We start from the raw sequence: 26,170 nt of genomic DNA on the forward strand, positions 1-26,170 counted from the left end.
CACTGCCCTCTAACCTCATCTCACTTACATATCCTCAGGTGACCTGCCAAGCTGTCAAGGTCATGAAGGCGCTAAATGGATATCACTTGATGAAGAGGAATAACATCGCTCCTATTAAAGGAAATGAAGCTGTCATCGGTAAAGCCTGGGTGTACGCATTGGAATCAGCCCGCCATACTGTTCCATACTCAGCTGTCTGACTTGGGGTTGGGGCAGGGGGCTGGCGTGTGACAGGTTAAGGACATTAGGTGTTCAATGGCATCACCCGCAAGCTGGCTATTGCTGCATTGCTTCTGGCCTAGAAAAGTCACACCAAATTTTATGAAAGACATCCCTAATGTTAAAAAAAAAACCGACAAGCGCATCTGCAGAGACATAAATGTCTAAGGAAGTAATTACATAATTAGGAGGTCCAGAGATTTGTTCAGTCACTCTTAGCCCCTCACTGAATCAGTAAATTACTCTGCCTTTCTGAATATACTTCCATATATGAGAAGTGAAAAGTAAAATGCCACCTTTTCCCAGTTACTATGGCATTTCATCAGCCGCAAAAGTCAACAACCAAACCCTTTCGATGAAAGTTTTATCTTTCTTTGCTTCCACCAAGTTACCAATAAGCAAGAGGTACCATTTTAAAATCCAAGAGTCCTCACACAAATGGTACACAGGTAAGCCCTAGAAATATATGAAATTAAATCATTTTATTGGACTCAGGACCAGGCACAGTCATGCTGGTGATGGCTGAGAGGAGGGGAGGTCATGGGAGAAGAATTAGTGAGAATTATTTTCCACCTCTAAGGAGAATTTATGTTGACACCTAAAATGTTTTATAAGTCTGTGAGTGATAGCATGAGAAAGACCCTTTTGCAGATTACGGGAATCACGTATTTTTCAATGTGAAACTGATGATTTTCAGAAGTTTTAAGGACATAATTTTTCAAAAAAACATTTCTCTTAAAAAAAGAGAGGTGGGAGAGGAAAGCTAAAAGAGAACAGATATATTTAGGCAGCACAGTCTCGCCATGAAATCTCCTGAGATGAAATGCATCTTTATTCTATTTTTTTCCTGTGTACTACACTCACCTTGCATGTTGTTGATTAACCCCGGCTAGCCATGAAATTAGAGTATGCTGTTTCCATAAATATAAGGTAATTTTTCCAACATATATTTCTAAATGGCCTTATCAAAGAAAATAGACTCCCCTCAGCTATATTTAAACACTTGTTTACCTGCAGGGAAATGTTTTCCTAATTTATTTTTTTTTAAAGAACTTCACATAATGATAAAACAAGTTTTTCCTTCTAACTTACAAGACAGGACATCTGTAGACAATTAGAAACATAAAGTCCAATTGTCCATTCACATTTTGAAGGGTATATGGTGAAGGTCAAATTATTTTAATAGTACTCTGCACTGCTCTCAGTTACTTCCTGTCCTGCCAAAATAATGAGGGAAAAAGCAAGATAAAGACTTTTCACTCTTGTATGATCAATATAGCAGAAAACTGTGCAAACTCAATGCCCTCCCAGCTATTGAACCTTGCCAAGTTTTAAAGAGGTTATGAATTTCATCACAAAAATAAAACCCCATAGGTAATTATGTCTTAATTAGTTGGGAATGAGGAGGAGTACAGAGAGGAAAATAGTCTAGATGTTTTCAGATAACGTATTTCAGGTTAAAAAGTGTAAAAGCAACAGTCCTAGAATAGCCTGGTTCTCTAGAACATGTCTGTCCACATTTAGTCTAAAAGAAATAATGGCTTTTTTTTTGTCGGGGGGGGGAGTTCATTTTAAAAAGATATGATTTAGGAAAATAAATTTTAAAAATAAACAACATTAATGCCCCATATTTCTGCAATATTGAGAATTTATCAAGCTATGAGTTCCAGATCCAGTGGCTTCTTAAAACAGTCAAATGAATCCCCTCTGAATTGTCTATTAGCCCTAAGCTATGTCTTGGAAAATAATTATTCCAAACCACGGTGAAATCAAATTACCATATATTCAGCATTATAAAGTTATAAATATACAGGTGGGCCCAATTCTATTGTTTGATACAGAAATGAATCTAATCATTATGCATTATATAATCACATAAATACTCAAACTTAAGTTTTATGAACCAGTCAGTCTAATTTTGTCATTTAGATAAAAAAACAAAATAGAGAATTTTAGCTATGACTTAAAATACACTTATTTTCCACTGGTTTAATCAAGATGCTTTTAAGCAACCAAAAGAAAAACTTTAGAAGTTAAGATTCTCATTTCATCACAACTCTTCTGGGCAATTAAGAAAGTCTCTAGAAGGGTTAAATGCATGTTGGAGATTAATACATTTTAGCTGACTGACTGCTAATTGCTACCTTACCTTCAGAATGCAAAAATGACAAGGATTTAAAACATCCGCGTAGGTTCAAGGATAATTAAACTAGGAAATGTTCACTTTCAGAATATATTTTTTAAAAGACTAGAGATGCTTTCTGAAGTCGTGACTTCTAATGAAAGCCAACATAACTACTGCGTCAAGATGATCTTGGATAGAGAAGGTTTCCAGTGAGACCAGGCTAAGCGGCAGAACTGCACATGGTATTCTCATGAGCTACCTTCCCCTGACTCTTAGGTTTTCAGAAACTTAGCGTGGTTATACTACAGCTTAAGTCGTATTTTAAAATCTACCTCTTGGTCTTCCCTGATGGCACAGTGGTTAAGAATCTGCCTGCCAATGCAAGGGACACGGGTTCGAGTCCTGGTCCAGGAAGATCCCACATGCCGTGGAGCAACTAAGCCCGTGTGCCACAACTCCTGAGCCTGTGCTCTAGAGCCCACGAGCCACAACTACTGAGCCCGCGTGCCACAACTACTGGAGCCCGGGCGCCTAGAGACCATGCTCCACAACAAGAGAAGCCACCGTGATGAGAAGCCCACGCACCACAACGAAGAGCAGCCCCTGCTCACTGCAACTAGAGAAAGCCCACGCACAGCAACGAAGACCCAGTGCAGCCAAAAATAAAATAAATAAATTTATTTTTAAAACTCTACCTCTTTATTTAATTGAAGAAAATGCAAACGTTCTAACAGGAAATACAAGCTATCAATACTGGCCTCCCATCATGTGACCATGTCCATTTTTGGAAATGTCTTTTGTATGACTCACTGTGTAACTTTAGGTAAATATCTTAACCTCTCTGTTCCTAGGTAAAAAGAAGAGGTGATATTATAAATAATTACAATTTCCTTCCAAGATCAGGAAAATCCATCTACCATATCAAAAATAATGAAGAGATTTTGTTTGAAAGATAGATACTTAACTGACTTAGGAGTAATGTCAATTTTGATTTTTCAGCAATCAAAAACCTAAATGCCTGTAGTGAGAACTTTAATTTTAAGACAAATCAGTATGTTCATTTAAACTCAAAACTTTTTCAAGCAACCTCTGCTATGGTAAATTATTACCTCTCAACACTTACTGAGAGTCTCCTTCTAGTATAAAACCCTACCTCACACTCTTTCACATACCCAGCAAGCACAAACCTTGCTCTTCATAAGAAACGCGGAGATAGAAGCAACAGAAAGGACCCTGCACAGGCCATGAGTTTCCAATTCCCTCACAGAAACCAGCGAGGTTAGGCGGCATCTCCAGAGACTAGGAATGGACCTACGATTACAGCAGACATGAATTCATGTCTCCATTACGCCTACCTCAGAGACTGGAATGCGACACATAAAAAAAAAACGAAGAAGAGATTTCCATCAGAAGTTCCTCAATACATCCCGTGTCTATAATCAATCCCTGAATTCCAACTCTCCACACAACCAAACATTTCACAAAAAAGAGAAAAAAAAAAGTAGCATGTCTAGTCAGGGCCAGGAAATGCGCCTTCAAGTCAGTTATTACCTGAGTCAGGTCCAGTGAGTTTGGGGTTGTAAAAGCAGGTTTCTGAAACAGTGATATTATGTTCTCTTATATGAAGTTAAGAGCCGGAAGACACAATTTTCACACACGGCATGAGTTGGGAGACGGCAGAATTGAGAAAAACCAAACAAGAGATGGACCCCAGTGTGTCAGCATGTACAGAGAACTGGTGAGAAAACTTCTAGACCTTTGGCAAATGCCCCATAAAAGGTTCTCAAATTTATTGTGTTCTTACTTAGTGTGCCTGTCTTCTTCAGAGCCGTCTGTTAATTATAACATGGCATTCATACGGTATTTCTTACCAAATATTTAACACACCTTATCCTTCAGGTATGATTTGACAAGTAAAAAAAAAACAACAAAAAAAAAACATGTTTCCAGGATGTTGACACCGTCTTTATGAGTAAAATGAGGTTTAGTCAACCCAAGAGAAGTCTGCTGACCCTCGGGCCTGGCTTGAGGTTCTTCAGTGAGGGAACTCTCAGACAGACATGGTCCATTTGTACCACACCCTACTTTTGTAACATTCTCCCTACTGTTCACAGCCTGCCCCAACTGGAATGGGAAAACCACTGCAAGTTGAAACAGGGCAACTGTACAGAAAGAAATCATGGCTCCTCTCCACGAGAGGCTTATGATCTAGATGAGGACCCAGTGAGCACAGCTGCACTGTACTCCGGAAAGGCCTTGGGCTTTCAACAGACAAACCTGGTTTTCACTCCATTCCACCACATCATAGCCCCACGTCCCTTGGGTGAGTAATTCTGAAACCCAAACTTGTCTGTGCAAGGTAGACAGGATATCCACCTTGCTGGGTTATTGTCAAGATCGAATGATAGAACACATGTCAAGTACCCAGCAGAGTGCCTGGCATACAGTAGGTGCTCAGTAAATGCCAGTGCTTTATCTCTTTCCTGGATAGAAAGAACATGCAGATACGAAGACTTACAAAGCAACACAGACACACAGCTACAGCTCTAAGGAGACAAGCGGTACAGAAGTAATTCAAAGTAGCTGAGGTCAGAAAGTTCTAGATCATTCTCATCAGAAATGACCCTTGAGGGGCAGCTCCATAGAGCTTAGGTTCCCCTAAGTTCTCCGGCACCCGAAACAACGTGGAAATATATCCTCGCCTCTCCTGTGGACTCAAGAAAAGACGTCTCAGAAGTGTTTCTTAATGAAAGTCTTCATGGAAGGAGGAAAAACTGCTCGTTCATATTCTTTGCACAATCACAATCACTAAATGGCAATGCTTTATGTTTTAAGATTCTTAGATAATTGTGATATATTCAAGAAAGTAAGATACTGTTTTCCAAATCCAACTCCTCTCAAAAATCAGAGAGGGCACCCTTCTTGCAGATGGCCACGGTGCTCTGGTGTTTGGTTTTTAAGCGAATGATGACTCTGGAACATTCGCTCATACTTGGAAGAGAAGAGAGTTTACAACTCAGTTTAGGATACTCTTTGAGTCTAATGTGAAAATTTCTCAAATATTTCTACCAAAATAGTTCAACAGGGCTCAGAGCCTAATAATAAGCTGAGAGATTTTATCAGCCCTACGTGACTGAAGGTACTCTGAATGCTTCTGGAGCAACCAAATGTTTTCAACAAGTCGGTTACTATGTAACTACAAAACATGAGCCTCCCACGCAATTCTAGAATTACTTCAGGCTCTCCAGGGAATTTTTTTTCCAATTGATAGCTAAAAATCATCTGACATGGTTACCTGTAGTATCACTACTATTTTAAGCAAAAAGATATGAAAAATAAATAAGAATGGATGGAAACTAATCTTTTTTAGTCTGTGACCTTAAGCAAGGCCAGTCACCCCTTGCGGTTAAACAATAGCAAGTTATTAAATATTCACCAACTTCACAAATAATTGCTTTTTGTGAAGATCACACTTGCCCATAGAGCAGAAAGAACACAAGCTACAGAGCTGCCCTGTCTGGAAGGGTGGCCACCAGCCCCATGTGGCTATTGAGCAGGAGAAATGTGGCTAGTCCAATCTGGGCTGTGTCAGTGGAAAACCTCAAAAACTTAGTAGGAAAGAAAGACTCTAAAATATCTCATTAATTTTATATTGTAGAGATGCTGAAATAATATTTTAGCTATCTAGGGTAAACTGAAATATATTACTAAAATGAATTTCACTTGCTTCTGTTTTTTTTTTTAATGTGGCTACTAGTACATGTAAAATGATATCTGCAGAAGGACAAATATCATATGATATCGCTTATAAGCGGAATCTAAAAAAAAATGGCACAAATAAATTTTATTTACAAAACAGAAAGAGTCACAGATGTAGAAAACAAACTTATGGCTACCAGGGGGGAAAGAGGGGGAGGGACACATTGGGAGATTGGGATTGACATATACACACTACTATATATAAAATAGATAACTAATAAGGACTTACTATATAGCACAGGGACCTCTATTCAATACTCTGTAATGACCTATTTGGGAAAAGGATCTCAAAAAGAGTGGAGATATATATATATATATATATATATATATATATATATATATATATGTATAACTGATTCACTTTGCTGTACAGCAGAAAGTACACAACATTGTGAATCAACTATACTCCAAGAGGGAGGAGATTTGGGGATGTATGTACATGTATAGCTGATTCACTTTGTTCTACAGCAGAAACTAACACACCATTGTAAAGCAATTATACTCCAATAAAGATGTTAAAAAAAAATACATCAAAAAAAATTTCTTTTTAAAAGGTAAAAACAAAAAACAGAAACAAAAAAATAAAATGACATTTGCTGTCTGCATCATGTGCTGGGTGAGGGACAGCGCTGGGTGAGGGTGTTTCTGCTTGGGTTGTAAGTCAGCTACGCCAGGGTGACCGACCCTCTGGGCATCGCTCACCGTCTCTCTGCCTTGGGTTTCTTCTTTTGTAAGATGTTGAGAGCTTGGACTAGATGTCTTTTTTTTTTTTTTTAAAGATTGCTTTTTTTTTTTGATGCGGACCATTTTTTCTTTTGTCTTTACTGAATTTGTTACAATAGTGCTTCTGTTTCATGTTTTGGTTTTTTGGCCCCAAGGCATGTGGGATCTTAGCTCCCCGACCAGGGATCGAACCCGCACCCCCTGCATTGGAAGGCGAAGTCTTAACCACTGGACCGCCAGAGAAGTCCTGGACTAGACGTCTTTTAAAACCACTATGGCTTTAACATTCTAGGATTCAAGCGTGCAAGAGTTATTGCTGGTGGAGAAAAGACACAGGACAGGCTGATGGCAGCACTGGAACCAGGAGGCAAAGCAGCTTCCCTAGAGCTGAGCTCCGGACGGGGGCCTAAGAAAAGCCCAGGGCATCCCTTAGAGCCACCCGGCAGCTCATGTGCCCCGAGCCGAGAGACAGTGCTCTTCTACCTCTGCCGCCTGCCACCAGCAGCTGACAGGAGGATTTGAGGGAAGCCCTGCCCCGTGTGGGGCTGGCTGCAGGGCTCGGCACGTGCACCACCTATTAGCAGATGAGCTGGTCTGTAGCCGCACAGCCGATGGCCGGCACGCTGTCAGCTTAAGCCCGGGGTGCAGCGGGACAGAAACACATTACGGCTGCCAAAGGCTGACTTCACCGATGTGCCACACATCCACTCCGCAGGAGCCCGACAAGTGGAAAAACACCAACGCTGTACTCATACAGTGTTTGCAAGACCTAATCCAAATTCTAGCAAACCCGGATTTGGGGGTTTATCACACTCCTGAAAGAAGCATTTTTTTAAAAAAGCAAATAACTATCAGTTTCATCCGAAGTGTTATTTGCTATATCTTTTGTTTTCCAGAAATCTGTTAAAATGGAACCTTCTGAATTAACTTGGATTGAAAGACAGAGTCGCCCCTCACTGGCACGGCACTTGGGAGTCCTCGCAATCGGTCCCAAGCCACCTTCTTGGTCCACTGTCCACGATTTGACAGCAGCCTTCAGCAAACATTTTTTTGGGCATCTATCTTGTGCCAAGCACTGGCATAAAACAGCAAGTAACACACAGTTCCGGTCCTGAAGCAGCTTTCAAGGTGTAGTGGGTATTGGCCTGGAGAACGCCAAGTGAGAAGACAAATGTGGTTCCATGAAAATTCAGTGATACGTAGAGGCTGCTGGCCTTCGGAGCACCCCACCCTGGCTTGGAGGATCTGGGAAGGCTTTTGGAGGAAGTGAAATCTACCTTGGCTAAGAACTGACCAGGAGAAGAAGAGAAGGAAGAAACAGTCCCTGTGGAAAGAGTGATGTGCTCAAAAGTCTAGAAGTGAAGATGAACAAGGCTGGAATTCAGAGGGTGAAGGGGCCAGGGACAAGAGACGAACCTAGAGAGGCATGCAGGGGCCAGACTCAGCAGGGCCTTGAACACTCGGGGAAGGAGGCGACGATGGCCGAAATCTAAGCCGAGGCCTCGAGGATGCAGCGCCCCGCCTCACCCCGCCTAGCCTCAATGGGATTATACTGCTTCACGCTCCCCAGGCATGCCGTACACTCCCGGGCTGTCGGGCCTTGGCACAAGCCGTCCCTTCTCTCTCGAGTGCCTCCTCTGTCCCTTACATGGACTTATGTAAGGTGCCTCTCAAAGGTCTCTTCCTGTACAAACCCTTCCCAACCCCAAGACTGAATCAATCAATCAGTTCCTACGCCATGCACTTACTTCTTGTTATAGAGACTTCGTGGAGAGGAGGATGTCTGCCCAAATTAATAATCTGTCTTCTTTCAGAATCACCCCTCTCGGTGGCAGCCGAGCAGCCATGTCCGGGCAATGTGACCATGTGCCTTGGGCATCGCTGGCCGAGCCAGGAGAGGACGCTGGAACCAGGTCTCGCCTCTCTCACTCAGAAACCAAGGCTGAGACATGCTAGTAGGTCCTGCTATGTGCTTTATCTGGGGGGACGTTTAAACTTGGGATGTATGGGCTAGGTGACCTCTCCATTGTATGGAGAAGTGCAGAAAGCTGAGCAAGAAAACCAGTGGCTTCCATGGTTCTTGACAACTTTCCAGTATCTTGTTCCAGTCACTCACGATCCCTGACCAGATGTCACGGTGCTAGTGACGTGAAGACCCCTGTATCCTTATGACTCATCCCAACTCTTGGTGTGAGCTAGTTGGAATGGGTTTCAGATACTGCTGTCCTGGAAAAGGCACTCTTTTTAGGGCTCTATTGCCTTTATACAGAAATTACTCCCTTCTGTCCTAAAATCAAAGTGGATACATGTGTGTCATGGGGCTGTCACTTTCAGAGCCAATTCCAGATGAACACATGACCGTGGAGTCATAGCACTCTTTATCTGGGCCTCACAAGCCATCACCCCAGTGTTCCAGGTGGCCCTGAAAAAATTAACTGGAACTGGCACACAAGAGAAAAGTTATTGGCCTTCAATGTTCTAGATTGGAGTCTACTTGAAGGAAGGTTTTATCTCCTCTTCATGGTTGTAATCACAACATCCAGCTTTGTGCTTGACACAAGGGCAGTATGGACGAATGCTTGTCGGAGGATAAATTATGACCATTATGGTTTAGACCAGTTGCTCATTCTGGCCTCTCATTCACCCAAGATATCTTAGCTCAACAGAAGTACAGAAAGAACTCATTCTTTCCCATTTTAGAAACAAGGTCAGTAATTCAATTAGTAGTGAAGGAGCTGACATCTCGGCCTCAGGTACACACAAGCCATCTCTGCCTATCTATAACTTGTTCTTCTTTCTTCTCCCTGGGGATATGGACACATTTTAAAGTTACATCAATTTGGAGCAATGGTTCCTAAAATCCTTAGAGAATCAGAGCATTCTCTTCTTTCCAAGTTAATTATATACATTCATAAAGTTTGGCCTACTAACTTATTTGCAGATTATTTTGCCAGTGTATCCATAATTTATCATAAATTTATTTATGCAATCTGAAAAAAAAAGTGATCTAAATACCATAGGATAATCTGGAAACTTCAGGAACTGTAAATCCTGCAAACTTCAGGAAGTGTAAACTACAGGAAACCTGTAAATTTCAGGAACTTTGTCACAGCAAACGCATGATTATTCCTTTCCCCGCTTAATGTCTCTATCATATACAGACCTCCCACGACATGATCCCCTCCTTGACCCACTGGAGCAAAAAGTCTTTCTGACTACCTTGATAGGCTACAATTAGTAAACAAACAAAAAGGGCGTCTTAAAAATCAGTAACATACCAACTCCATTAACTGTTTGAGCTGACCTATCTCTTCAGGCAGCGATCCAAGTTTGTTGTTACTTGCAATTAAGACTTTGAGAGGCAGACCACACAGGCAGGCCGGCAGGGCGGACAGCTGATTCCGACTGCGAAGAAATACAAGAACTCTGGTAAACAGGCAGGCTACTTCATACTGTTTGTGAACATGCTGTTTTAACAAACAAGGAGAAAAGAGTGACGGAAGGAAATATTTTGCAAATATAAGAAGTCTGATAAACTTTTATAAGAACGCAAATCCCAAGTGTATAAGAAAATAAAAAATAGTTTTTAAAAAAGAGAGGCATAGGCACTTTTGAGGGAAACAACTTTCTCCAGCACAAGGGACCCTATCAAGCCCCCTGCAGATGCTGTTGGCCAGCCCGAGAGCATATGGGCAACACAGGCTGTACCACCAATGGCAACGGGAAGCTGGTGCCAACTGTTTCCTTTCTGGCAGTGCGAGCGGGAGATTCAGCGAGGACGAAAGCAACCAGCTCGGCACGGGGAAGCGTCATTGCATCCATCTTAGCAGTGACGAGGAAGATCATTTTGCTGTAACTCACAAAACCACCGGGCCCATTTCCAACATTTTGATTCAGCTTCCTTTTGTTAACGCAAGAGCTCTGTGGTTAAATTCTGCTTGGGTTATCTGTGAGAGAGCCAATTAAAAAAGAAAACGGAAAGTCGGCCTTCTGGCAAAAGTGAAGCTGGAGCCAAGAGGGGTTCAGTTGCACAGAGGAGCCAGGAAAAGTGTAAGTCCAGGCCTCACCTCTGCTCTTCATCAAAAGGTCTCTACTCTACTTAATGGTCCGCATTAAGAAGTCTTTAAATTTCCCATCATCAATGCTAGTTGACTGAGAGCCGGGAAGATATCGGGTAAGTGAAATCTATGAATCACCCATAAGTATATGTCGGCCATTTATTTACCTTCCCCTCCACAAGGAGCCCTTTTCCTGCTATCAAGTAAGGAGACAGATGGTTTTCAGTTTCCCTTTCTTTCTCAGCCATTCTGCTGAGGGAGCCCACCACCAGGCAGTGAAATATCTACAAATCTGTACTTGGAACTTCTGTGTGTATTCGCACACATGTGTGAGACTTCGGAAGCTGCGGTACCATGTGCGTATTTGTGGGTGTGCATATGTCTTTGTGTGTGAGAGAAAGGAACAGGCAGATAGACTGGAAACACACCAAAATGTTAGCAGTAGCCATTTTTTGGGAGTCGGTACGGTGAGTGGATTTTATTTTCTTTATTATACTTTGCTGTATTTTCCAAAATTCCTACAAAGTGCTTTCATAATTTGGGAAGAAATATCATTATAAAAAGAAACTTCACTTGGATACTGGTTACATGGGTGCTTCTAGGTGTGAAAATTCATGAAGATGTACACTTACAATCTGTGCACTTTTCCACACGTATGTGATAGTTCAGTGGAACCTTTTACGCCCTCACCCTACCATGTGAGGGGGTGGGTATCTGATTAGGAAAGGGTGTCTCTAACGGACGGGCTCAGAAAAAGCAGGTGCTGTGCTGTCAAAATAGCCTTTCCAACCTGGGTGCCCCCCTGTGACCACCGTGACCAGGTGCCTGTTGCCAACCATACGTTAGCAAGAAAATGTAGAGCCATGTCTTCTCTCCCCTGCCCAGATGTGAAAAGAAAGCTCTTTGCAAAAAGGCACAGAAGGAAAAGAGCTTTCTCTCAGGGGGTCCACCAGAGGGGGAAGGAGAGTGAGCGCCCTTGAGGGTGGAGGTTGTATCCTGATGCTGGAAGGACCAACTGGCTCTTAGCTTCCCCCCTGGCTAGGATAACAGGCTAGAACAGCGGCAATGGGCTCGCCCTGACACTCTCTCCTGATGTCTGGGGGCAGCGGAAGGGGGTACCAGGGCTACCAGGCCGTCGTTCTGTGCCCTCACACCCCTCGCGCTGCCCCCTCTCAGCTGCAAGAGCCCACTGGGGCTCCTCGGTCTTGAAGAAGGGGCCTTCCCAGTGCCCTGCTGGGACAGCTTTCTTCAAGCTCCAAAAAAGTTTCCTGAGACACTCCCTCTGGAAAGGAGAACTCAGTTTATTAAAAGGCGACAAGTAAATAATTTGGAATTTGTGGTTTAAAATATTTCTTAATATACAATTTCACCTAGTGAGGACGGGTAAATTAAAACGTTAATACGGTAATTCTCTTATTCTGGAGCCATATTTGAACTTCCTTTGGAAGAGAGGATAACGGGAACAAAGGTAAGTATTTTTAGAAATGTCTACGCTCCTATTTTCCACAGAATCAACAATTACAGTTGGAGATCTTTCCTGTGTTTCTCTGCTTGGAAACTCAGATTTAAAGTATTCCCAGTCTCACTACCTCAATGCGGGCATCTAATCAGATTAGCAGGTATTGCATTGGGAGAGCATCTATATACCATTGAAGCAATGCAATGAAGCTTCTGCTCCTTCAGACACATAACATTTAAAATTACATGGGATTATTCCCACTGCAGTTCTTCCAGGATGGCTAACTAATTTAAAATAAAATTTAGGCTTGTGAAAGCATTTGGGGATGAATGCTTTTTACGCTTAAAGCAGCTGATGGAATAGCCTATTTATTTATGCCCTACACATTCCTCTATCTATACTGTAGTTAATCACCTGTAGGCAAATCGAGATGCCAGGACTAGTCATAATACAGCATGCCACAGGCCTGGGGCACATTTCTTCTATTTCATCCATCCGTTCCCTCAGCCTGTACTTTGTATATTTTATCACAGGATGTTCCTGTATTACTGGTAATTTCCCCCATAGAAAAAGGAAATACACACGCACACAAAAACCCATTAGCTCTCCAGCAAATATTTATAAAGAAGAGGAGAAACTGCACGCCCTTTAATCCTCTCCCCACTAAAGACCACATCAGCAGCCTGAGCTTTTTGAAACTACTCATCTGGCAGCAATTTTTCTCAAGCAAGTAAGTGCCTCAGGCCACAATCCACCACTCCGGCCCCCACTTGTCTCCTGCAGCCCTCTGCACTATGAACAGGCCCTTGAAGGAAAGAATGGTTAAAAATAAGACCGTACAGCATCTGATCAGGTAATGGCCAACATTTATTTTCAAATCCAGCCCGGGAGTCACATCTGAAAGCAATATTTTTAAAAAAAAAAAAAGATCTTTTAAACTCACTCATTACAAAAGAGTAAATTAACGGGGGAAAAGGGCCACTTATTCAGAAGTAGAAATTACAGATTCGGTCGTGGTGGCCTGAGCCTTTCTGCCACCACAGAGCAGGGCCTCCCCGGTGTCCCTCGTCACTCTCCCTGCTCAGGCTGGTGGAGGACCGCGTGAGGAGGAAGGAGGAGGGGCAGGAAGGGAGTGGGCTCTTCCCAGTCTGTGATTACTGCTAACGCTTTGTCTTCCTTCTTTCTCGGCTGAATGACTTCTTACTAGACTTACCGGTCTGTTTCTTCATTTCAGGGTGAAACAAGACAGCTCATCATAACCTGAACAGTTCTGACGGCCTAAGTTTGCAGGCTAAATTCCTCTTCAAGTATTACTACCCTCGCTTAACAAAAGTCCTAAATTAAGGAATTCACAAACCAAGTCACTTCTGCATGGTTTCACTTTTATTTATTTTTTAAATAAATTTATTTATTTTATTTATTCATTTTTGGCTGCGTTGGGTCTCTGTTGCTGCGCGTGGGCTTTCTCTAGTTGCGGCGAGCGGGGGCTACTTTTCGTTGCAGTGCGCGGGCTTCTCACTGCGGTGGTTTCTCTTGTTGCGGAGCACGGGCTCTAGGTGCGCAGGCTTCAGTAGTTGTGGCTCATGGGCTCAGTAGTTGTGGCTCATGGGCTCTAGAGCGCAGGCTCAGTAGTTGTGGCACACAGGCTTCGTTGGTCCACGGCACGTGGGATCTTCCTGGACCAGGGCTTGAACCCATGTCCCCTGCGTTGGCAGGCGGATTCTTAACCACTGCGCCACCAGGGAAGCCCTGGTTTCACTTTTAGAGATCTTATTTTAATGTATTTTGACTATGGCCTTTCTTATCAATATCCATGCTTTCAGACTTAATTTTGGTATTTAACATTATTTATTACTGGTTTATCAGAAAGTTATATTTTCCTTAATGTATGTGATGATAAAAACATGCTATAGTCTTACATGTGATTTTATTATCAGACATCATATGAGTTTTTTATTCTACTGGAATAGATCTTTTTTGCAAGTGAATGGGTTCACTTAATAATGAAACATGGAACTCACTTAAAATAATTTATAGAAAGATTTCTATAACAGATTCACCTACTCAGTTGGTACAGAGATCACCAGCTGTGGAATTAGAAAACCTGGGTTCAAATCTCATCTCTGCCATAATCGTCCATAGAACTTTAGATAAGTCACTTAACCTCTCTGACTCTGTCATCCATAAAACATAGATAATAATACCTACCTAACATGATACATGAGATTATGGATGTAAAAGTGCTTAGCCCAACACTAAATCCATATATTAAGGTTAAACCATTCCCAACACCACTAACGTGGCAAAGCAATGGGAGGTGACCAAAAAGAGCTTAATTAGGTTTCAGTTATTGATTTTATTTCCTAACTGCTAACATTTGAACCACTCTTAAACTATGGTTGCATGTTCAATTTGTCGAAAACATATGCCAATTTAAGATGATGATTCGGAGGCACGTTGGGGAAAACCAGGCTGGTTTCAGGCCAAAACAAACCAAGTAACTCTTTCCAATCTGGAGAACCAGGACTAAAACAAAAAAAAATCACACGAGTGACCTTTTCTCTCCCATCTTCTCTAATTCCAAGATCCTACCATTACTCTGGGAAAACATGAATACCCAGGGATCATCATCTCTATTTACTACTTAGTTTCCAAAAACTAACAGAAATAATAATGTGAAATTACAAACCTATTAAGAAAATGTCACAGTGTGCCTCTAAAGGGCACAGATAAGCAAGGCAGGTTTCATGGTATCGGCACCCCAGGCTCACCCTGTATAGGTCTCAGCCAAGGAAGGGAGTAAACAAGCACACAGGAGTTATTGTATATTGCTTGTTTGAATCACATTGTCTGTGCTTTTGGCACATGAACTACAGTGAAGAGCAGTTATTTTACTTGAGCCAAATAAGTTTCCTCTTGCACAGGGTACCTCACCTAATTTTGTTGTATGTTCTTTTTGCATAAGCTGTTCGCCTTTCATTACATGCAGAGTGATTTTTTTTCTGGTGTGTGTTTGCCACTTGACTGTTACTTGTCTTCATGCCCACACCAACAGTGAACAATATCCATAGAGAACTATTTCCTTTTTCCTGCTTGCTTCATTCTGAAAACCCACCATAGCAAAATTTCTCACCCTCATTTCCTCAAATGACTAAATACTTCCCCTGCATGGCCAGCCCCTCCCCCTTCATTCCCACCATCCTCATATGCCTGAGACAAGGACCAAAAACAACCAGAGCCTGGCTTTAAGCTGCCTGGAGATATCTTGGCCAACTTCAATTTTGTAAATATAAATTCTATAAATATAGCTTTAAAATAATGTGTCACATGACTTTTCTAGATAGAAATTCTATTGAAATTATGTATATGCATAAAATCTGGGAGTCCACATTTACATCTAACTTTGAAAGCAGTTCTGCTACCTACAACTTGAGGGTGATAATCATTTGAAAACTTAAATGTTGCAAAACTAGAAACACAGAGTCATCATTTCAAGTGAATCTTAAACCAGTTTTGCACACTATACCAACCCATTTCACAAACTACACAATAGGGCCATTCTTTGAGAAAGTAAAAGGCAACTTTAGAAAACTAAAAGAAAAGGAGGAAGCGAGCATCTAAAGCGGCTCAGAATTCAGGCAAATTGCTGCACCAGCCATTTTGCTGTACATACCTGCACCATATTTGGCTTCTGCAACTGAACTGGTTTCCCACAGTAACAGTCTATCAGTCTTCTCTTGAGTATAAATAAACCCTTGCTTAAAATATTCTGGTTTTTTACACCCCTAGCAGTCAGCAATCACCACTACCAATGTCTATAATTAGATTTCAAAGTGCAGTTATTGATAACTTGTCCCTTTCTCAGCTATTTCCTCTCCTTTTTTCTAAGAGCTCTTCAATTCTATAAGGACAAGTCTCTAAAAACTATTCCTTAAAGTTTCCTCTATAATATTTATCATTTCCTTCCTTCATTGTAAAATGGAGCTAAGTGTTCAAAATCAAGGAAGCTTTGGATTTCAAAGAGAACTCAACACCTGATACTAGCAAGAATAATAATTGGCCGAACACCTCCAGAGGCAACAATGTAGATCTGAGGTTTTAAGTGTTGAGACTGTAGAGGCCGGAGCCTTATGCAAAACATTGTTGCTGCCAAGTGGGAAAAGTACCACTAAATGGCTGGAAAAGATGTACTGGCACTGAAGAGAATCCTCCCACTTTCAGGAGCCATGTCCCAGGCAGAATGGACACCACCTTTTTGTTCCAAGGAAGGTACGCCTACCTTACCTGCTTTCTCCTCCATGTCACTCCACACCAAAGCCAGGGAAATAGATATTTTTTACTTTAACATTTTTCCCTGCCAAAAAAGAAAGGGCTATTGATACTGACTGAAATGAGAAGAGGCTGCTCAGATCAACTTCTACCCAGGGGGACTGAGTTAACAAAAATCATTCATAATAAAATTTAAGGTGCCTGAGCATTTTTGTTTATCATTTGAAGACATGTGCCTCTCCATCCATTTCCAGGAATTTTTGAATGTGTAATGCAGGTAGACATGCATGAATATATTACTCTACATACATCCTCTTCTTCCCACGTATCCTTCCAAGTAAGTGAGCCTTCAGAAAGCTTCTCTCATGTAACTTGACAGCCAATAATAACTCAGTTCCACTTAACTGCTCTAAAACTTAAACAAATCAGCAGCACATCCTCTTTACTAAAAATGCTATAAAATCCATTTACTTTACTCAAATACTAGACCTCTTGCCACTATTTTTCTTAACCCATTTTGGAATCCATAAGATAGAGTATGCCATGAACTTCATTCAACAGTTCAACAAACATTTCTTGGGTGGTTATTATGTACAAGGCACTGCGCTAGGCACTTAGACAACTATTATTTTATTTATATTCACAATAATCCTGTAACATTAAACCCCCTACTTTTCAGACACAAAAACTGATGTTATTCAGTGAATTTAAATCACTTGCTCCAAGTTGCCTAGCTAATGCTCAGATATGAAACCATGTGGGTTGGGCTTTAGATCAAAGTCTGTGGTCTTCCCTCAATACAATACAGCCTCTTCTCATTCTACTCTGGAATAAAAAGTACAGGTAAACCAGGAAAACAGTAGGAGGAGGGCTCTAAATTCCAAACGGAGGCAACTGAGACACTAGACTGACAATTCAATGACTGATTTATATAAAAAGGGATGGAGGAAAGGGTCGAAGATCATCTCTGAGATTCCAAGCTAGAGGATAGGATGCTGGAGAAAAGCAGTAGGAGCATGGCTAGGAACAAGGTTCCAAATATGCTAATTTGGGAAAGAAAAAAATGGGCTTAGTTTAGCCCATGTTGAACTTTGAGGTGTTCCATCTAAGAGGAACTGAATTTTAGGCAATTGGGAAAATAAGGACTAGTGTTAAAATGAGTCAAAGTGACAGAGAATGTATTGGATACACACACATAAGGCATGAGGTCTGAGAGAGAAGATTTAAGGACCAAAGATGGGGCTTTGGGGAATACTAGCATTTAAGGTGCAGGAAGAGAAAGAACATCGAGATACAGGAATAGAGAAGAGACAGAAAGAAGTAGAAAAGTGAGCAGGAAAGCATGTGACCAAATCAAAGGAGGAAGATGTTATGGTGTCAAATGCTGAAAGGAAGCCAATTATCTCCTACACTTACTGAGTGCCACTCTGCCCAAGAACCTGTTCTAAGCGCCGAGAAAATGTGAAGTGTACATGAATCCTAAAGCTTAACTCCTACCAGGATAGGCAACATCCCTCGGAGCTGCTATCCCCTACCTCCGACTTGAACGTGGATCTTATATTTTAAAAGTGCTGGAGCAGCAAATATTTCCTACTGGGTTTCTCAAATTTAAGATAAAAAATGAGTGACTCTTCAGGAATAAAGAAAGTGAGACTTCCTTTATGGGTCTTATCCTGTAAGGTGGAATGAAGGACTCCAGGCTCGTCCTAAACAACTCTTTAAACAAGTGTCTGCAGATTTGGACACCACTGTTAGATGCTCAAAGGTTGCCTCTGCCGAAGTCCCCAGGTGTTCTCTCCTGGTACTGAGGTCACAGTGGTCTCTGGCAGGGACTAATGCACCAGAGGGGCCACCCCTCATAGCAGTTTACTTAAATTCCCTGAAGATCATCTATTTAAATGGCCAAACAAGAGTGAAAGCAGTGCACTGCCTTCAAAGCACTCTCACTATATCCTCAGTCCTCCCTGCCCACCTACGTGCAAAGAGCCTCTCACAGCCTTTAGAACACAGGATCTGAAAGGAAGAGTTTCACAGTCCCCACTGAACTCCTCTTTATTTTTTTCTTCTACCTACAGTCCTGTTCAAATAGTTCACAGAGCTATACAGTTCCTGCACGTGGTGATATAAATTAAATTATCTGGTGTATCAGGAAAAACTGTGACTTTGAAATGAACAAAAACCATTACTGGGGGTCCTGTCTAGCACACCCTTCCAGATTATCTCCGCTATTCATTGTCCTTGAGTTACTGTACAACTCTGTGTTTGTAGAAATGGATTGTAATGCAAATCATTTTTGTCCACAGAAATACAGATGAATCATGAAGAGTGTAGAGGAATTATAACTGACTACTGCCCTCTGGATACCGACCAGCTTTGCAACTATTTGTAAATGTACTTCAGCAAGCCCACTAATGTGTGTGTGTGTGTGTGTGTTGAATTCTACTTTAAACAGGATATAACATTCTACTGGTTCCTTCATTAATTAATTAATGGGTTAAATACAATCTTCGACAGATGTACATTTTAGATTTGTATGAGAGTCATGATTTTACCTTTTTTAAAAGAATTACCCTTTAACAGGTGATTAGTTTTAGCCATAGCGACTCTGGTGTTTCAGCAATGACATTTCAGGGCAGACAATTTAATTTAAAGACCCAGCTGCTTTAGACTTTTGGTCAAGGTCATTCTTTTCCTCATTATATAATACAGAGCTCTCAGAAACTGAAAAAAATCCCCTCACGCCCTCCAGAAAAAGTTCAATCTTATTAAGGAGCTGGGGAGAAGAAAAAACCTTAAACTTGAGTACTAGTGAGTGATTGATATATTCTTTGCACTTTTCAGTACTTATTTCTTCTCAAAATTAATTGCATATTTTAATTGATCATTAATAATAAACAAAATTCAGATTTATACATATTTAAAAGGTGCTCAAGAAAGAATAAATCAGCCTGGATGGCAGCTGTGTGAACACAGTCTATGCTGTAGTACTTCCTGGGCCTTTCTCTTTTCTACTCACATTTCATCGTGTCTTTCAACACATCCAGTCCATACAGATATCACGGCCTCTGAACAGGGCATCACGAAGGCACATACTTTTAAACTTCATCTTTTTTTAGACATGAGGTCAGTTCCTAAATCTTTAGGTGATAAACATTCTTCTAAATCAGTGTTTACAAAATGGTGTTCTGCAAAGCACATTCTAGGAGATGCTAATAGGTAGACCTCACAAAAAAAGGGAGGAGAGTTCTGATAGCACAATACATGGACTTTTTTTTAAAGCAAGCATACCTATTAACATCCAACATAACACTTTTCCATAGACTATACTTTTAGGAAGTGGTGTTCTACTTACACCCTAATGTGTCTAATGGCATCAGTGTGGTTAGAAATATGTAACTTCTTTTCTCCTAGGGAATTTGGCAGGCAGGTTTTCTCCAGTTCTATTGCTCTCTATTCATGAACAGAAGGACTAATCATTCAGTAGAATGGATCAATTTTCTCATATTATTTTCCCATCCCTTTCTGTGATGGTTTGCCAGTTGCCACATGGGAGTTTCAGAAACACATTGCCTGATGTCATGAGGAAAAGGTAGATAAGCTGGGATTAATAGATAATACAGTTCCACACGATCCAACTCTCAAAATGACCCAAATCTTCTGGTTATTTGGATCTCACCATTCAGAGAGATCATCTCATTCCATCTGTTCTGACAGTCCATCTGGTCCAGAGAGGATAAAGATATTCCAAGAGATGACAGGTGATGAAAAAAATGCCTTACGGAATAACCTGCTCACCTCACAACCACTCCTTTTGTACCCTAAGCACCCAATCCCTTGACTCTTTCTAGATAAAGCACTACAGACTATGCATTGATTCTTGACTTTATTTCTCGTCCCTGAAAAAAAAATGTTATTTGGAACTATTACACATGTTGAAACTCCTGGCTACATTAATTTTATCGAGATTTCCCCTCCCTGAGTTCTCAGAGCACAAGCATTCCTCTACAGAAGTAGGATAATATTTTTAACATAATATTCTGCAATTTTCTAGCCACTACAGTGTATGTTTTATTACTTTTGAAAATGAAGGGATGCATTTAGATCTGGATTGGGAAACTCAGAAAACCAATATTGCGTCTCTTTTTCTCAAAAGCAACTCTTATAGAAAACTTTATTTGTCCAGTTAACTGTAACTGTTACTAACAAGCAACAAAGAACACTAAGAGAACAAAGGGAAGCTCTGGGTTGGCCATTATACCTCCAGACTGCAGTCAAATCCTACTTCCTTAAAGCCCTAATTCCAGGGAAGAAGGTATGGAGAATGCTGACAAGATAGAAAAGGCAGAGTTCAACAAAGAAAGGATTGAAGATTAAGAAGTCAAATTCTCACAAACTTCAATTTAAGGTCAAAGGCAACAAGACTGGTTCTCATCAAGTTTTATAATAAAATAAACAACTCAAAGGAGTTCAGGATTAAGCTGTTTTTAGGCAACCAACAAAGTATACTACTATAAGAGTAAGAGAGTGCATAAGATTTCACTAATGAGTCAAAATGTATAGTTCCTGTGCTACACATCTCAATCACTAAGAGTCTTTTCCATTAAGGAATCCCATGGTGCTACAATTTTTCCTCCTTTCAAAGTATTACTGTACTTTCACTCTCAATATGTTAAAGGCATATTCATGCTTGAAAAATACCCCAAATATAAAGAAATAAGAACTAACAAAGAGACTAAAAAATGTGAAAGAATGAGAGGTCTAATGTATAACTAATAGGGAGTATACAAAGAAGACAGAAATGATAGAGAAATAGAGGAAGGCACAATATTAAAAAAATAAATTTTTCTAGAATTGATGAAAGACATGAATCTTCAGACTCAGGAAGCAAAATAAAGTGTATAATCAGGTAAATCAAAATAATATATGCCTATACATATCATAGCATAAAATACAGAAAGACCAAAGACAAAGATATGGGAAGAAATCAAATGGAAAAATATAGGAGATTTTCTACAAACTTAAAATATGTAGACAAGCAAGGATGTTTCTATAGCAAAACAGAGGCCAGAAGGCATAACGTCTTTGATATACAATAGAAAAGAACTGTCAACTTAAAACTTTATACTAATACAAATGAAAATTTTGTACAAATAACTGAATCTTCTAAGAATGAGGAAAGACATTTCAGAAAGAAGACTGTATTTACGTACCCTCACTGAATGAACTACTTAAGGATGCACATTATAAAGGAAGGAGAGTAAACCCTAAAATAAGTGAGATGCAAAAGCAACAGTAAGTTATACTTAGTGGATCTACTAGAACCCAGTACACAACATTTAGCATACATTCTTTTCAAGCTCATGTGTAATATTTATAAATTTAACTATGCATAGACTATAAAGCAAATATCAACCAATCTAAAGAATCAATATCAAGCAAAATATTCTCCAAACACAATGCAATTAAATTAAAAATCAATTTTAAAAGATAACTATAAAAATATATTCTATCTCCAAAATATACAAACAGCTCATGCAACTCAATATCAAAAAAACAAACAACCCAGTCAAAAAATGGGTGGAAGACCTAAACAGACATTTGTCCAAAGAAGACATACAGATGGTCAACAAACACATGAAAGATGCTCAACATCACTAATAATTAGAGAAAGTCAAATCAAAACTACAATGAGATATCACCTCACACCAGTCAGAATGGCCATCATCACAAAATCCACAAACAATAAATGCTGGAGAAGGTGTGGAGAAAAGGGAACCCTCTTGCACTGTTGGTGGGACTGTAAACTGGTACAGCCACTATGGAGAACAGTATGGAGGTTCCTTAAAAAACTAAAAGTAGAACTACCATGTGACCCAGCAATCCCACTACTGGGCATATACCCAGAGAAAACCATAATTCAAAAAGACACATGCACCCCAATGTTTGTTGCAGCACTATTTACAACAGCCAGGACATGGAAACAATCTAAATGCCCATCAACAGAGGAATGGATAAAGAAGATGTGGTACATATATACAATGGAATATTACTCAGCCATAAAAAGTAATGAAATTGGGTCATTTGTAGAGACAGGGATGGAACTAGAGACTGTCATAGAGAGTGAAGTGAGTCAGAAAGAGAAAAACAAATATCGTATATTAACGCATATATGTGGAATCTGAAAAAATTGGTACAGACGATCTTATTTACAGAAATAGAGACACAGACGTAGAGAAGAAACGTATGGATACCAAGGAGGAAAGGGGTGGGGTGGGATAAATTGGGAGATTGGGATTGACTTATATACACTATTGATACTATGTATAAAATAGATAACTAATGAGAACCTACTGTACAGCTCAGGGAACTCTACTCAGTGCTCTATGGTGACCTAAGTGGGAAGGAAATCCAAAAAAGAGGGGATATATGTATTCGTATAGTTGATTCACTTCGCTATACAGTAGAAACTAACACAACATTGTAAAGCAACTGTACTCCAATAAAAATTTTGAAATGTATATATATTCTATAGGAAACTCATGGGTCAAAAATGAAATACTGGAAATCAGAAAAGATTTAGGAGTGATTTTTAAAAATACCGTACATCAAAACTTTTAGGCATCAGCTAAAGCACTAACTACAGGGAAATCCATGGCCTTAAATGCTCTTATGAGAAAAGAAAAATAACTAGAAATTCCAGAAATTAGAAAAAGAATAAAGCTATAAGAAAACAGACCAAAGGAAATATGATAGATAATATCAGAAATTAATGAAAAGGAAAATATCAACAGTTAGTCGTTAAACTTAAAAGCTGATTTTTTTAAAAAAACACAATAAAAACAGACAAACTTCTGAAAAAATGAATAAAGGAAAAAACGAAGGCACAAATGTATAGGTGTTAGAAATTTAAAAAGGGAATCGAGTATGAATATAGTAGTATGAATATTTTTAATTTCCTTATTTAAATATTTAGGTTGGCCTCCTGGAAAATTCTGTAACAACTATGTTTATGATTCTGAAACGATTCGAAGGAGCATGGAATGCATCAGAGCACAGCGTTAAGCAAGATGACAACGGTGAAAGTGCGGAGCAAATAATAAATGCCATAGAAATAAGTTCCACTAATTCCTATTATTCTTATTTATGAAATAGTGTATCCTAGGGATAAATCACTTTCCTATTTCCTACCTAAAGTAAAGGGCTGTTGGGACTTCACTGGTGGTCCAGTGGGTAAGACTCCGCGTTCCCAACGCAGGGAGCCAGGGTTCAATCCGTGGTCAGGGAACTAGATCCCACACGCATTCTGCATGCCGCAACTAAAGATCCCGCATGCCACAGTGAAGATCCTGCGTGCCGCAACTATGGCTCACCGCAGACAAAATAAATAAATAAATATTTTTAAAATAAATAAATAAATAAAGTAAAAGGCTGTTGAAGGGCTCAAATATGATGGTGTAACAACGAAATCCTACTTAGCTATTAAGAAGTGATGATGATGATGATGATGATGATGATGATGATGGTGATGACGATAATGGTGAAAGTTATTTCAAACTTTCACATGTTTATGCTCTGTTTTTCTTCCTTTCCCTCTTCTCATCTACATTACTTGTTATAAGACTTGGTAAACTGTAATGCTCTTGGAGTAAATATAAGTTGATGATTGATGAAATGGCAATGTTTCAAAGGACTTTGGTCTGTCTAGTGAGAAAAATACACGTAATTTGCAGCTTGCTCATTTGGAGCTTGCAGAAAAAATTTTGAGAATTTCCATAAACAAAAAATCTACACAATGAATTAGGAGTGAGTGTTCACCCTATTTTCAGAAAGCGAATCTGCAGCACAGAGATCTTAAAAACTATATTAAGATCAGAAGCAGAACTGAAAACAAAACCAACACATTCTGACAGCAGTCTGGCTATCAAAGCTATAATGCCCCTTTTGTGTCTCTCTGTTCTTTTTTTCAATACAAACACTGATCTACTAAAGCAACGTCTGTGATCAGGTGGTGTGTAGAATGGAAAAATCCCTTTTGGAAGTCTTGCCAAGCACGGGTTATACTAAAAGGAATGGAATCTGATAAGAAATACCTATTACGAACTCATTCGCATTTAATAAAGCCCTTCAACTACCAACGCTAATAACTTCACAGGCACAGGAATTTATAAGCATACTAAAATTTTTAGGGACTGTTTACTCAAGGTTCCACCTTAAAAACAAATGCCCAGTGAGCACATTAGAAAAGGCGAGGCTTAAACCACAAGTTGCTGCTCCTGCAATGGGTGACTCTGGTGACCACTTCCAACTCCAGCATTCTAAGAAAAATACCTTCAAATTTTAAGATGATACTTCCAAATTCCAACATGGTTCATTGTGTTTTGGGGCCTTCCTGCTGACTGTCAATTCACAAAGCACAACCTAGTCACCAGAAGCCAGTTCCAAAATATATACACTAAAATATTCTCCCTTCCCCTTTGAATGAGATAAGATCTTCACAAAAGAAAGAGGGATACAAGTTTGAACTGAGCAAAATTCCTCCCCTTTTCCAGTTTAAGAAGACATCATCCATTTTCTCCATTTCTAGAAAGAAAAAAACACTGTCCTACCACTGAGACTTTCTTCAGAAAGGTCAGTCACAAGGAGAAGGTATATTTCCTAGGGATAAAAATCAAAATTCTTAGGAACAATGAAAATTAATTTTTTGCTCATAACAAAAAATATAAAATCTGTGCTTTCTAAGGCAATCCTAGCATGTGGGATGCTTCTCCCAAGTCCTGCAACTACAGAGCTATAGTCTGAGGATTAAAGATTAATTCTCCAAATGAGCCCCCAAAGGAATGTGGGGATACAGGTTATACAGCCATCAGGAAGTTGGCTCATTCTGCACATTGTTTAGCAGCCAAAAGGATGCCAGGCTTCAGAAAAAGCAGCCAAAAAGGATTCCTTGTATGGCGTGATAACTTTTTGCTCAAGAGACGGCCCCCTTCTCTACAGACAAGGCCTCACCATCCACTCCTAGGAGGCTGGGAGAGAAAGGGGCTTCTAATGAATAAACCAGCTCCTGGCTCTGTGCGTTTCACCCCAGGAAAGTAAAACCACTCACCGAGAGTTCTGGAAGCACTTCGATCAAATGCTGTAAAGAACTTGCATTTCCTGGCTGCTTCTATTCCAGAACCTCTCTGAGATGAAACTTTTAAGCTAAGCTCCCTACTCTTTAGTTGCATTCATAACACCATTACACCTGCCAAAAGCCTCTCTGCTCTGGATTCTTCTATTTTTCTAAGGTACATTTTCTTCATGAGTCTCATCAACAACAATCTCTCCAACAATTTAAAACAGATTTTACATTTTGTGAGGTTTTCCTGTGTAACCCAGGTTCAAAGCGTTTGTTCCGATATAGGAACAAGTCTTGCTTAATCACTTTTATTGTTCTTGGCCACATTTCTTGGATTAAGACACTTTCTAACAGGAAGAGACACAGTAGCACATACATTAAATCAACATAACCTTTTGTTGTGAACACCAAGATGCAAAGATTAAAAGCCCAGTTCCTCAGAC

General features: G+C 40.1%; 1 protein-coding gene and 1 long non-coding RNA gene across 5 annotated transcripts in view; one reads left to right on the forward strand and one right to left on the reverse strand.

Annotated features, from left to right (window-relative positions):
- Positions 1–26,170, reverse strand: part of LRCH1 (leucine rich repeats and calponin homology domain containing 1) — a 192,132-nt gene that overhangs the window by 69,405 nt on the left and 96,557 nt on the right. For all 4 annotated transcript variants that reach the window (XM_059902540.1, XM_059902539.1, XM_059902538.1 and 1 more), the window contains exon 3: positions 10,105–10,231. In XM_059902540.1, coding sequence (XP_059758523.1) covers positions 10,105–10,231 — 127 coding nt within the window. The remainder of the gene's footprint in view (positions 1–10,104; positions 10,232–26,170) is intronic.
- Positions 10,865–13,699, forward strand: LOC132352521 (uncharacterized). The gene is made up of 3 exons (XR_009498755.1): positions 10,865–11,000; positions 11,129–11,240; positions 13,578–13,699. It is a non-coding gene; the product is annotated as an uncharacterized LOC132352521 (long non-coding RNA).

Source organism: Balaenoptera ricei, chromosome 18 (genome assembly GCF_028023285.1).
Source record: "Balaenoptera ricei isolate mBalRic1 chromosome 18, mBalRic1.hap2, whole genome shotgun sequence".
In the NCBI taxonomy this organism is placed as follows: domain Eukaryota; kingdom Metazoa; phylum Chordata; class Mammalia; order Artiodactyla; family Balaenopteridae; genus Balaenoptera; species Balaenoptera ricei.